The 15,318-nt window shown below is 35.5% G+C and overlaps 1 protein-coding gene across 18 annotated transcripts in view; it reads right to left on the bottom strand.

Moving 5' to 3' along the window:
- LOC105380206 (potassium/sodium hyperpolarization-activated cyclic nucleotide-gated channel 2) overlaps nucleotides 1-15,318 on the bottom strand; it is a 202,113-nt gene that overhangs the window by 57,243 nt on the left and 129,552 nt on the right. For 12 of the 18 annotated variants that reach the window (XM_038106280.2, XM_038106279.2, XM_038106281.2 and 9 more), the window contains one exon: nucleotides 1,141-1,417. In XM_038106280.2, the coding sequence (XP_037962208.1) occupies nucleotides 1,141-1,417 (277 nt within the window). Of the gene's footprint in view, nucleotides 1-1,140; nucleotides 1,418-5,001; nucleotides 5,289-8,566; nucleotides 9,237-13,352; nucleotides 13,599-15,318 lie in introns of those variants that run through there. The other 6 variants (XM_038106292.2, XM_038106294.2, XM_038106290.2 and 3 more) reach the window with 5 other exon arrangements.

Below are 15,318 nucleotides of genomic sequence, written 5' to 3'. Positions count from 1 at the left end.
TAAAAAGACCACAAATCAATTAGATTTATTATAAGTATATTATTACTTTAGCTGGTTCGTAACCAGCATTAGATTACCTATTATGTATCTAATATCAACTAGCATTAGGGCTTGTACACAAAACTGCGATGTCACATCTTAAAAATGTGCGACAGTTTTGACAGTTTTTCAGGGCAAATGCTTGATTACTGTCGCAGTTTTGTGTACAAGTACAAGCCCTTAAGTCCTTATTCAAAGGAATACAAAATACGTAATCCTCTCTGCTGTTTCACTTAGGTTATAGACTTGTAGTACTAACGCGTATACTAGAGTGATCAAAGGCTCTACGGTCATTTGATATTCGAAAGCTATGCAAATAGGACAGGCCAGTATCGGGGTCAACTATCATAGACGATATAATCTTCATCTTTGATACACTATCTGAAACTATTGCAGTATAGGTACACTCTGCACATAATGCATATGCAGCAGGATTTGTTCTGACCAATATCTACATAATAGCTGATGGATATGAATATGCTATAAATTTATAGGTAGTATGAGAAGTAAAAAAATATGGACAAATTGAAAAAGGTAGTCAGAAATAAGGTGTAATTTTTTTTGGTATTAGTCAGATTGTGATTGTTCTTCAATATGGGACCTGAAATTGTTGCCTTAATTTAGACGGGTAAAGATCTTATATTATTTTAAAGCACGGTAAAGAAGCTCTTGTCACGTTTGTATAGATATTCCTGAAAATGTTTCTGTAATGAGCTAATGAGCCGACCATGTGTAGGTGGATAATTACTTTGCGGGCAGTTAGGAAAAGTAAACAAATCATTAAAGTGTATGCAGATTTGTGTCACTTCATAAACACATGATTGTGCTTTGTACTTATAAGGAAGTTTATTTACTTATTACAAACTGAAGTTACATCTGTTACTAAGTCCTTGGGACTTTTGGAGCCCTATCGACGTTTGCAACCAATATTTATATTATTATGATAGAAGGCCCAATTTCACCATTAAAGAATAATAAGGCTAAACAAGTCGTCTATTTACTCGAAAGTAATCTTCACCGCATACCTTAACTTACCTAACCTTATATTCTTCAATGATAAAATCTGACCATAACCGTAAAAAAACAAAAGCCAACACCAACCTGAAACTACTGCACGGATGTATGACCCAGTGGCCGGCCGCCTTCTGCCGGATCCTCTCCTTCATGAGCGCCTTCTTGGAGCCGAACAGCTTCATGGCCAGCTTGTTGTCGGTGGGCTGGAACAGCGCCTGCAGCTGGTTGCGCAGGAAGCCCTGCTTGGCGTCGGACGCGGGCGGCGCGGGCTCCACCGGCGTGCCATAGAGGGAGACATCGTCGAGGCCCCCGAAGTGCACTTTGCCGGTGCCGCTGCCCTGCTTCAGAGCCATGTCGGCGTCGCCTAAGGAGGGAAAATGAGAAGTTAGTCGGTTGAATCTCGTGAAATCCGACTCAGTAAAGATCTGTTGTTTCTCGAGCGATATCGCGCTTTTGGGAGCTCACAGGTTAAAATTCTTCAAATAAATAAAAAATATAAGTACCTATCTACACAAAATTCCAAATGAAGTATCAACATTTTTGTTTGTTGGTAATCGTTTTTATCGAAAATTAAAATAAAGTACGTCATATTCGAAAAAGAGCTTTTACGTTCTACGGAGAAGTGGGAGGTTATTTGTTTAAGGGCCAATTTTTCAATGCTCAGATAGACAACCAGATAGCGTTTATTCGACAGATAGCGAAATATTGAATTTTTCAACCGTCAGATAGAACTTATTCGTCCAATAACTCAGTTAACTGGAGAATAAATCTATCTGCTGCTTGAGCCGCCAGATAGTGCTTATTCGATTGATAATTTGACATTTGAGGTTATTAAGTAAGTTCTTTTTTGTGTTTATACCAATTCTAAACTATACAAGCGCAGAGAATAATCGTCTTTTCAATGGATATTTTCGATGATATTGATGATTTGGCGATCGAAAAAGAGGCAGTAGGTAATGAATGAATATATTAATCCTGTTGAAAGGAAAGTCAGAGTCGTCAAAACAAGGCCTGATCATTACAGCATGTGGGATGCAAAAGAATTTCATCGCCGAAAGGCGCCAGACTACAAACATTATAGTTGATTTATTTTCAAGCATTAATTTAAAAAAAACAGGAATGTAGTAGCACTTCCTTCATAATAAAATATTAAGGTACATTATAGTTTTGCATTTTATGATAAGTAGGTAACCTATGCTACATATACCTAAGTATCTAAGACATCCCTCCTGCTTGGCGGCATGATCTTCTATGTCCAGTAGTGGACGGCTATAGGCTGAGGAGAAAAGAGAGAAACCATCCAGTACTTGATAATAAAACATAGGTGTTATTTCTTTCAGTTTTTATTCATTAAATTTAAATTAAGGATACGTTGAATGCTAATGTTGGAGCAAATGCCTAACACCTTTTCTTCTACATCGTTAAATGAAGGAGCATTTGAGGGCCCAGCTCCAGTTTTGTACATCTCCTGCCTTTGCAGGGAAGACTTCTTCTTACGACTTCTTCTTCATTGTTTTTTTGATGCCCTCGTACTTAAATTAAAGGATTTTCAATGAGCGGACTGGTTATACCACTGGAGTTAAAAGAAACTCAATTTTCTTCCATGCAGTCTCCTTATCTTTATTTGTTGCTGCATCGGTCTTTTTATTTTCTATGACATGTTTGAATAAAATTTATCTACCACTCACTAACACAGTAACTTCATTAATATTAAAATTCGCCGAACGCTCTCTTTTTTGTGATTCCATTGCGATCCAAAAATAACAAATATAAATACCAAAATTGAAACAACCCAATAAACAACCAAACCAAACAGTCAGTGAGGCTTGTGGCTTGACAGTGACAGTTGACTCTGACAATTGAAATAGTAGTCTGTCCTGCTTTAGCACTGGGTGTCTACATATACTTGTTTCACCTTTCCAGAGTTCAAGTAGAAAAATCGGTAAGATAGTTACCTATGGATTAAATCACAATTGAAAAATGGTTTAGCAACTACCAAGCCGATAAACAGCCAAATAAAATTATTCGTTAGATAGTTATTTGACCTTTTATCCTGGCATTGAAAAATCGGCCCTTAGGGGTTTCAGTAGTCCTGCAACCGACTAAATATGGCAAGCACGCTGACGAAATGAGATGTTGCGTTGAAATTGCTGCTGTGTGAGCTAGATATATGGAAGTAGGTTTACAATAAAACTCTAATTGAATCTATTTAAAAAATAGTTTTTTTTTTAATTTTATTTAACACTGAAAGCAAATCACAAGTAATCGATAATTCAGAAAGGTGTAAAAATTCACATACTCATTCTCATCACACCTGCATGAGAAACTAAACTTATTTAATTACCAACGTGCAACGGTCACCGTGTTTTACCGTTGAAGCGCTAAAACATCTTAGTTACTAAGTGCTTATAGGAAAATTATGTGTTATTTTACCTAATAAGAGTATTTTTGTGATTAATAATGGAGAACAGCGTTCGAATTCTTATGACATGATATTCGAAGTTCCGTTTATAAGTTCCAATTTTATCATCAAAGAGCAAGTTCCCAGCGACAAGCATAGCAACAATCAATGCGCAGGAGCATAAACGCACTCGCATTGTTCGTCGAAACACGAGCGCTTAGCGTGCAATAATGCGCAAACCGCTTCCTGTTTATTTAAGCGAATTACAATACATCGTTAGCTGCTTTAAAACCGATCTTAAAATAAAACCCACCTTTTAACAACTTTAAACTCTGAAGCACCATTATTAGACAATCTAATATCGATCGAGTGTTTGTTAAAACGGTTCTCGGAATTCAATGCAATTTGCTGAACGATCCACCATGGCAGCTAACGACTTGTTAACACGGACTATCTGTGTAGTATGTCTACGAGTATTATGGATAATAAAACGAGTGATTACACTAAGCAATGTGAGAGGTACCGTGGTGAGTGGTTACTTCATTGACTCAAGTGTGTTAGGTAGTTTTGCTTGTTCGCAAGCTACTTGTAAAATAATATAAGTACTCAGGTAATCAATTGCCTGATTAATAATTAAATAGACTATCTTCTTGCTGCGAGTTCCGCTTTCCTTTAGGTTGTTATTAAAAGTGCGAATACTGAATCTCCAAAAAGAGCTATATTTAAATTTGACGATCACAATCATAACAATGTCATTCTTTGCATGCACACACATAAAGGAGAATCAACATTTTAATCGATTGAAAAATTAAAAAAAAATATAATTATTAATTCTTCACAAGCAATCCCTGAGTTTTATAGGCTACGTTTTATCCCGAAATTTCCACGGCCAATACTTTGAAGGCAGACACGAACAGAACAAAACACTTTCGCTTTTACAATATCAGCCCAATTAGTATGGATGTCCGGGTTATTTTAAGTACCTATTTTAGAAGATAGGCATGAATCATTGTTATTTTTAATAATTGGAAAACTATAAGGCTACGGTTGTAGGTACAGGTGTAGTTGTGAAGGTACCTATTTTCTGATTAGTAATTGGAAGGTGATCCCAACGGTATATAAGGTCACACACAACACTACACAAATCGTAAGTAAGAGGTTCACCAATCAAAATTGAAAAATTAAGAAAACAAATTATAAATGCTTCGTTAATATGACGAATTCCACTACTTTAAATACATTGTGATAATTTCATTATTTATTTTTAATGATTTATTAATCGATACAGCATGCGACCTCTCACGTGAGCCTACGAGTAAATGTACTCTAGTGCCTGTGTTTAAAAGTTTTACATATTATCTATTATCTATACACATTTCTAATATTTATGGATCGTGATTAGGTGTACAATAAGTAACTAATGCCTAATATACACGCCATAATGATTAGAAATGGTCATAAAAGGCAATTAGAAATAATGCCTGCTTATTTAACTATTGTACTAACTGTCAATATTATCTTAATTTACGCTATATTATGTAACTTACCTTTCGGCATTTTAAAGGGATTTTTGCCGCGTTTGCTCATGAAGGCTTCGTTTCAACAGCTCACCGGGACCACTCGAGCCAGTAGCGAGCTACAGTCATATTAGAACACATCACAACACTACACTAACACTTAATAGACACACACTTTACACCTATGCCACTACGCCACCCTTAGGGCCAGTTTTTTGGTCCGTTGATAACTCAACCGTTGGTCAAAAATGGCAACCATTAGTTAAAAATGGTTAAAACCAACAAAATGTATGCAGCTGCCATGCTTGACTCGTTGACTTGAGTAATGTTAAAAAAAACCAGCCCTTAGTGTAAATTATGATAAGTACTTACTTAGTTTACGTAAACGCTTTTGTATGTTATCTGTGTGCTAAGTTATGTTTTGAGAACGAATCATTTGTTTGTTGCTAGCATTTTGTGCCATCTGTTTTACTATAGTTTCTACTAGAGGCGCCACTTTGTATGTAATAAAATGGTAATTAAGTATCGATCAAGATTATTCGAGACCTATATTTGAATCTTATGTCATTATGTTAAAGTATATTATTTTATCGGAGATACTAAATTGACAAGTGAAAAATGTCAAGTTGAATAAAATGTATTTGGCAACTCAATAATTTTATCGTAAACTATCAAAACCCGTACTAAGGTAGGAATGGTATTATACCTTATTCAGTTCTTCTTTGAGATCATTTTCAAAATTAGCATAGGCTTAGGGTATGTATAACATACATAATATATAGTATAGATGTTGGAAGTATACAGGCACCTCAAGATTTGCGTCAGTACAAATTCGGCTATTAATATCCCGTCAGTGATTTGTGACCTACATACTGATGGAGTTTTGCAATGGGTTTATATTGCTGTTGTAAAGTATACAAAGCTGGGTTGTATCTTCAGCCACTTCAAAACTACGCGTGTAAGAAATAGGTACCTACTTGCACTATTCGCTAACTCGGCTTATTGTTTAACTGGCTTTTATCCTTTCATATAATGACAAAAATAGTTTTAAGCATATAATCCCGTTCAACGTAATATTACATTACTTTCGTATGTGGACTTACCAAAGGACCATACATCTTCTGAGTGTCTGATGCTGTTATTGAGATGAAATGAAATATTTTTTATTTTAAGTAGAATTTTACAATTACTTGTTTATAGTCATAATATTACTCTACCACCGTTTCACAAAGGCCCCGTCATCGTCATTAAGGAGGAAAGAAATGGCGAAAGAAACTCCTCGACCATCTTGAGGGTGTGGGATTGAATCGAGTTAACAATGTTAGGCTTTCTCTCCACCAGAGCGGAGCGTGATACTGCAGTGGTGTATGAAGAGGTACTACTAACATAATATCGACCAATGGAATTGCATAAAAACTCCGCTAATGCAATATTCATTGAACGCTTGAAGTAATTTCAAGCTCCGCTTTAACCGTAGCGGTAAGGCTAACAAAATTATCCCCACGAAATATCAGATAAGGCAATTGGAGCCGTGTGCTTAGTGTAAAATGTCTGATATGGGCTAGAACGAGATGTCTCCGGCAATTACCGGTCAATTGAGACAAAAGGATGATGTTTGGAGAATCCCGTGTCAAGGTCGCTACACGTCCAATGGACATGGAAGATTTATTTGTTTATTAATAAAGTTATAGTATGTCATTTGATGTTGTCAAGCAGGCTAGTTTACTAGATCACGAGTAGCTTGTAGAATTGAGCTTTTTTAAAATCTGATTATTAATATATATAAACTATCCGATTGAAAAAAATTATTGCTCTCTCGCTCACTTTCAAACTCGCCTATTAGGAGCTAACAAACTATCCTAGTATCATCAAGCCTATATAGTTATAGTATAGTATGACACAATATGTTGTCAAGCAGTCGTTACTTTTTAAATATTGTATGTAATCGCGGTGTATGGCACAAATCAGAAGACTACCTATTGTAGATCATATTGTGGTTTTACGATGTATGAAGGTCATGTAGTAAAAAGTTTTACAGCAGTCTGAAATAATTTAGCGTTGAGCCCGAGATTGTACATTATTTTTGTATCCGGCGATCTTAGCTTGAATTTTTTAATTCGTTTGGCTTCTGTGCCTGTGACTACTAATGATTTTCTTGTAGACCTACGTGATTCTCTATGTGAAGTTGTTATATTTTTCTCGTTTAGTAGGTTTTAGTGCAACCAAGATAAATGAACAAAAATTGAAAGTACAAATTTTGGCGATTTCACCCAGGTATTAATTCATAACTAAAGATGTACCTACCTACTCCTCGGAGAATGTATAGCTGAAACTTTAAGAACTTATCCACTTTCATACCTTCAAAGATACTGGTGATGAACCCTACCCTACCTTACAAATTTCTCACGACAGTCACGACTTTCATCCCCTGAAGGGGTAGTCAGAGGTGACTCGAAAGCATAATATTATAATTATGTAGCTGTATGCCTTGTCGTTGTCAAACTCACAACTGTCATTTTATTGAAATATACATTTTCGGTTTGTTATTTCGACAAGGAACCCAAGTGTATAGCTAGTTATGAACTGATCAGTGTTTCACAAATCATTTATTTATAAACACTTTATTGTATAGGTACTTACAAAACACAGTTACAAAAATCATGTTTTATATTATTATAATATTAATCAGAAAGAACTTCACGCGGTTGGAACGTCTGTGAATCGGTGAACAGCTGTTTTTTTTTTAAATAGCTGCAGTAATAAATACCTATGCCATAGTAACTTATATGTAGGTAAGCTGTGCCTGTGGTGTTTAGAAATAATTTATAAATGATGAATTCCAGAGCGTTCATCATCTCACAACATGAAATGCCAAGACACCGTCATCCTGTTAAATTAATGGAATTGTTTACAAACATTTCTCACGTGGCTTTCTTGATTAATCTTTGATAAATAATTCTACGTAGTAGATGGAGTAACCTCTCGTTCTAAGTGAGCTCTTATTTTGAATTAGTCCTGTTATTATAAGATGTGTAACTTTATTCATTGGTACAGTGGTTGTCATTAAACGTTTTTAAAAGGTTTATCTCGGTTTAAAAGTAAACAAACGTGGATAGTATTCAGTTTTTTTTTGCTTGTATATTTTTTATCAAAGTGATTAATAATAGAAATTTCATGCATTTGTATAAGGTATTCACAAACAAAAACTACAAATTACACCGCACCGATATTGCAAACATGGCTTAGTAATATTCCAATGTACCTAGCTTTGTTTATTTAATGGTTTGTTTACATTATAATGAGTAAGTAATTAAGTGCGGACGCAGTCACACTTGCATTACAGAACCTATACATTCCTATTTATACGATAAACTCTCCAAATATGCATGGTGGGATAAGAAGTTACTGGTATTACTGGCACCTATGAATAAGGTCCGGTTGGTTTCGGTAGGTAACTGCCGGTATACATAGCATAAAAGCCCGCGAACTCGCAAATCATCGCCAAGGATACCAAACACCGAGGTTACCCGCAAACACAGCACACAGTTAGAAAGCGTTTCTTATCTCGAATCTGCATAATAAACAACAAACTCACTTTCGCGACTCGCAAATCCACATGTGTACCGCCTCAGCTTGTGGAACAAATAGTTGGTGAATCGAGCACAGCACATCTCGAGAGTTCAATTAAAACCTCACATATGGAACGTCATTGTAATAAAGCTGCGTACGCGACCGATCCTCACACATGGCACTACACAATTGACCACACTCTGAGCGGAGCGGCCAACTCCCAAACCGAAATATTCAACATCATTTTGGACGCGGGTGTGCCGGCCTCCCGAACGAGCCATACTGACACGATACAGTATTTTTTCGCAATTATAGCGCCCGATAAATTTACTATACGCTCAGCAATTATATTTTTGCAGTAACCTATACTTAGGTAGTTAGTAGCTAGTTAAACTCGGCAGTTGTGTCGCTAAAGTCGTTATCTATTGAAAAATTAACAATGGTGTGTAAATTCAGAGTTCACATGTTTCATCAATGAACGGTTTTTAGATAAGAATTGTCTGGCCAAGTTCAAATGTTGACCTTTGGCCAAACATCGCGCTGTATTGTATTTCGGTATCGAAATCTAAAACTGTTCCGCAGTCATTGTTTATTTTCACTATTTTTAGATTTTTACGGTTCGTTTCGTATTGAGTTATATTTTTTCCCGTATCGAAGAACTAAACTGACGAACTTTTAGTTTCTAAAATACCTATAACTAAACCTTTAAAACATAGGTAAAACTTGTACCTATGTTTTAAATAAGTATTTGTATTCTTTGCCATTGTTTTGTATTTAGAGTACAATCTACATTCCCATGAGAAACCTTTTGATTTACTAACTTACTAACATTTCATATTGACAACTCCGCAGACTCAATATTTTTTGGTCTGGTATAGTTTGGTCCGGTACGGGTAGGTCTTGGTAGGTCTGAAGTTGGAGCTGTAATACTTTTGTACCTTGACAAACTAACCGTCAATCTATGACAGAATGAATAAGTGGTTTCTTACTTTGACAAGGCATTAAAAATTAAGAAAGTGTAGAACAGGAAAGTCATGTATAACGTAGCTTTTATACTAGTATGGGGATTCGTTATTGTTTCACGAATTACTAATGGTTACAGTCTGATCATAGTACAACACAAATTAACGAATTTAATGTTAATGTGTGTAATGTAAGTACATAATAATGATGATGTACATTATGTATAAGTACAATATGTCCCCATGTTAGCATTATTTCGGCGATTCGTTCCACCCATCACTGCTCAAACCATTGTGTGACAGTAAAATTGTTACCACCAGCATAGCAGCAAACTATAGAAGTGCGGTGCTATAATTTTGACACACGTATTTTTGCGGACTGTATCGTACATTTGTGTCGGGGAGAAAGGTTACTTGAGGGGTCATTTTAATTTCTAATCAACTTTTGTTTTGCCAGTTATGCGAAATTCGAAAATAAAGCTCCCTTTCTGTTTAGTATACCACTTTTGTTATTAGCATTTGGTAGGTTTATCGAATAAATCATAATACCTACCATAGATTAAACTTTTAATACTTATTGGTTTCAATATTTTCAGTTCATTTCACATACAAATTTCAATCGGTCGTCCACACAGAAGCTTAGCGCGGACGATCTTTAATTCTTTACAGATATTTGGTTAATTTTACGGTTTGACGTGGGCTTCACACTGGCTTCACGCTATGTTTTTTCAGCTGAAACCCAATAAACTGTAGCGAGACAGAGGCATACCTACATCTGTATCGGTATTCGTATTTATTTTGTGCTCGTAACATTTTGACAGCGCAACGCAACGTCAAATATTTGCCGGATTGGGAGGTAGCCGCATTGGATCGGGAGAAGTGGAAAATTAAAGGGGAGGTCTTTGCCCAGCAGTGGGAAAACACATAGACTATTAAAAAAAAAAAAAAAAAAAAAAAAAAAACATGAATTCAATGTACACACGGCAACGTCAAATGGTCGGCAGGGCACACTAACGTAGTGTATGTGTGCACTAGGGCATGCAATACCGGAACAATTTTCAATACCGGTATTGAGTTCCGGTATTACAACTCAATACCGGGATCCCGGTATTAATACCGGTATTAGACTTCCTTGTAATAAATGGCATATACTGTGTTTAAAGGTCGTATACATCAAAATAAAACAAGAAAATGCAATCATATTCTGTATTTTGTTGTAGATTTTTACGAGAAATCAGTTTTAGAGTTTAAATTTTAGAATAAACTATTTTTTTACATCCGGTGCCGGTTTACGCATGGTCAACAGTAGATTTCTAGCAGCCGAAAACTGCATTAAACGGTTGGGAACAAGTGCGCTTTCACAGTATATACACACACAAGGCTAACTAAATCTTAATCGCTTTATTTATAGCCTAAAAAAGTCCGATTCCGGTATTACTTCAATACCGGTATTAACTTTCAATACCGGTATTGAAAAAAGCGGGAATTTTGTACGGGATCCCGGTATTACGAATACCGGTATTGCGGTATTGCATGCCCTAGTGTGCACACTAACGTTGTCTATGTGTGCATAAACGCAGAAATCAGTTTACACACCAGTAACAAACCACACACACACACACAACACAAACGAGTTTGTGCGTAGGCAAACGCCCGTATACCAGCTGTGACATAAAAATATCAACCGGTAGTGTTAGTGAAACAGTTATAAAATTGATGTGAAGCAAAATTTCACTACCTATGTCTATACACTTCGTAGCTCATTGGTAGAATGTAAGACTAATGAAACATAGGTCGTGAGTTCGAGTCCACGGATGGTTATTTTTATTTAACTTAATTCAAATTTTGCGTTAATTTAAACGCTGTTGAGTATAAAATTAATATATTTCAAACTGACAAATGACTACAAGCTGCAAAGCTGTCGACTATTTCTCTTCGCCAAAAATATATGATTCGTTCTTCATTTGAGAATTAAAACCATTCTACCCTCATACAATATGAATAAACGAAATTTGTTTTTAGTTTTAGTGACAATTCACCTCTGCGTCTGCAAAGTGATTCACTTTGTGATTTGTCAATTTAATTAATTACTCTTCGAAGTCAGTATGGAAAGTCACTTAACCATGTTCAAAAAGGCGGAGATAATCGTATTTATATGAACAAAACATTACAATTAGTGAAATCGCAAGGCGTTTAACGGTAAGTAACATAGAATTGTAAATATTTTATTTGACTGTTAGAATATTTGTATTTGTATAAGCTAAGTATTTGTTTTTTTTGTTTGCAGAGGAGAACTGTTCAATTATGGGTTCACCGATACGCAGATTCGGGACATGTAGACAGTAGTCGTCTATACGGATGCATCACCACGCCATCGAGAAATCGTAGCTGCGCATAGCGCTGATCCGTTCTGCAGCACCCGTTCTACGGCCACAACACATAATCTATCCCTACAAACCGTACGGGTTCACTTGCGTGCTGCTGGGTTGCGGTGTCGGAGGCCGACGAAGAAAATTGCTCTAACCGATCAGCATGGTCGAAACAGAGTGCGTTTTGCGACTGACTATTTTAAACTTTGATTGGTGCAACAATGTGGTGATATTTAGTGATGAAAAGTCCTTTAAGCGAAAAAGTGGTGAAAATTATAGTTATTGGGGTTAGCTCAGTAATTTTTATTTTTCCATTTGTATAAGATTTTAGTTATTTTGTTAAATACTTATTATTATTTACAATTATGGGTAAGCCAATGTGTTAATGATGTTATTGTTACTGAGGTTGGAATAAGTTATCTTATTTCTAGCTAATTAACATGTTGATTCATATAACTAATGACTTGCCTATTTACTTTAGTAAAACAGCCAGTCCATCCTTTTCTGATGTTTATTATCATTTAAAACTGCTAATTGAAAATTTTCCTTATTAATATAAACTACAACTATGTTTTAAAACGAAAAACAACAAAAACGTAACATCCTTACCCCCTTATTCATAGAAAAGTTACAATACTTTTTAACTAATAAACTGTTTTGTCCCTCTCTGTCAATGAACAAATTGTTCTTTGTCGGAGAGGGACAAAACAGTTTATTAGTTAAAACGTTTTGTAACTTCTCTATGAATAAGGGGGTTAATGTTTATGTTACGGCAAGAATAAATTTGGTAATTTTAACACTTAATAACTTGTTTCATTTACTTTCTGTGTTGCTTTTATTCGTATATACTACAATACTATTATTAGCCATATTAAAAAATAAATTAAATCTATAAAAAAAAAAACAAAAAAGGAATATTGTTAGTTCAGAGGGATTTGAACCACCATACCGAATATTGTAAGTCTTGTATCATACCAACTGAGCCATTCAATCTATTACAATGCATTGCAAAATTTGGCTTCATATCATAAAAACAATGAATCATTGTCACTGGCACAACTACATGCTTACAATATCCGTGTGTGGGTTGCCCAGAACTAAATAATTACGTCGACGTCGCTGACACACACATACACTACCTACGTTAGTGTGCCCTGCCAACCATTTAACGTTGCCGTGTGTACTTATATACCTTAATACCTAGTATGGAGAAATGATTAGAATTATATGTTTAGAATATTTCTTTAGCATATAGGTAAAATATAGTATATACATGTTCCTAGGTATATATTACATAGGCTTAACTGATTTTTTTTATTATTTCAGTCTGGCTTTATTTTATGGTGTTAATTGTCTTTTATAACATATTCAGATTTTGTTAATAAGTTATAGCGAAACTGTTATTAAGTATGACTTCTCTGTAGTTTTGCAGAGGCACATGTTCAAACCCAGGTTCAGGACCCAGCACCTCAAAACTTACTACTGTTTCTGGAAAGATCTTTCTCAAGACAAGAGGACACGATAAGCTGCCACTTCTCCTTGTCTTGCCAAACGCCATTGTTGGTCACTTCACTCATCGCCTCCGCCTCCACCGACCAAGATTTCCGTCCAGTACGCAACATTACACTTTCTTAATTCAAATACACATAAAACTTCATTATTTTCGAAAAAAGAACACCACTGAACGAGCCAGTATCTCACTTTTTTCTATACATTGAGTGCTCATTCGATTTCTTAATTTAAAAACCGAAAAATAGCGAGCGACTACTTCGCGCTCAAAGTTTGCAAAGAAAACTGATTTACTATGCTTCTCAGCCAACAACCGTGTCTGACATTATGAAATAGGCTATGTCACTGGTTTTTGAGGTCTTCAATTCTGAGAAAATGATTCTAACCGAATTGTTATTACATTTTTTTTCGACATAGAACTATAAAAATAGTCATACCAAACTTATTGTAAAAATTTATGTAAGTAAGTAGGTACCAAAGTAATATGACAACAAAAATTATTCCACCCAAATATCTCATGGATTTTCTCAATAATGTAATCAGTAGTAATGAAATGACCACCTTTCCGCACTTGTATCTCAAATTACTAATAAAGACAAATTCTGTACTGTTCTAAGTGAAAGTGATATCTGCTTTAAAGGTGGAAATTATTCATAATACAAATGAACGACCTTCATTATTATCATGATCAATCAGAGAGCAAGGAGGAAACATACGTTCAACTGCGAACCGAAACTAATTCACAAGTTATTAAACAGCTGTCAGTCAACAATTTCAGATTAAACACTGTTGATGGGAGTCTATATCGAGTTACATAAGCTTATAGTTACTCGAGAGCAAAGAAAAGTTCCACCCACTAGGTAAGTTGCTATATGGATGGAACTTTTTCATTGCCTGTGAGTACTTACATATTTGTATCCTGCTACTGTGGATTTTACATTTATCAACTCTTAAATAACAATTTTAACATTGATAAGTTACCTTGTATATTTGTAAGGAACTAGAGCATTTCATCAAATTAATTAATGCATTATTTTGCAACTTCAAACAGGCCGGTGAAAGTTTACCGTCGTAACTTCCTACAAGTTCATAAAGCGGGTGAAAACTCATTTATAATTCTTTAATTTTCTCTACTTACTTAGAAAAAAATACGCAACTTTTTTCTGCGTACAAAGTTGGACTAGCACGACTTTATCGAAGAAGGTTAAGCCTAATATGGGAAATACTATACTTATTATGTATACAGAAAGTGTTGAATGTGACGATGAAAAGATGTTGCAAAAGTGGTATACTACGCCGAACGAGGGTGACTTTAGATGTACTGAAAAGAATGAAAAGTCAAGTGACCAACAAAGTTTCTATCGAGAAGCTAAATTTATATTTGGCTATTTTCAAAAGTCATAGCATTAATAAGTTGCTTTCCCCAGAGCTCAGAGTCACCCGTTTTCGGCTTAGTGTATCACTTCTGCAACATAGAAATAATGATGTCCTCCTAGGCGAACTGTACATGTTTGTATGAACTCCTTGCATCTATCATTCCCTGGTATTTGAATGCGGAAAGGAAGCTGTGTCTGTGACATGTTACGGTACCTTCATATACATAATTGAGTCCGGCCCCGACCTTGCACAGTACTCACTCAGCCATGACCTTTCCAGATTAATTTACGGATCGGAGGCACTGCCCGACCAATGAACTGGGACCAGTTTTTGGGGTCTTAATTTAATTATAATTTGTTCCAATGAATAGAAATATGATTGGCTTACTAAGGCGTAGTTTTTTACTTGACTTAAACTAGGTATTTACTTAAGAATGAATTAAGATATACTAGAGCTGCATTTTATACTTGATTTCTTCTCAGGTAGGTATATGAAACCATCAGTAAGTATTCTTACTTAAAATAAGTTACAAGTTTAGCTACATAAAGTATACGGTATGA

This window comes from Plutella xylostella, chromosome 19 (genome assembly GCF_932276165.1).
Source record: "Plutella xylostella chromosome 19, ilPluXylo3.1, whole genome shotgun sequence".
In the NCBI taxonomy this organism is placed as follows: domain Eukaryota; kingdom Metazoa; phylum Arthropoda; class Insecta; order Lepidoptera; family Plutellidae; genus Plutella; species Plutella xylostella.
Note: the sequence above shows the minus strand (reverse complement) of the source record. Positions and strands in the feature narration are given on the sequence as shown.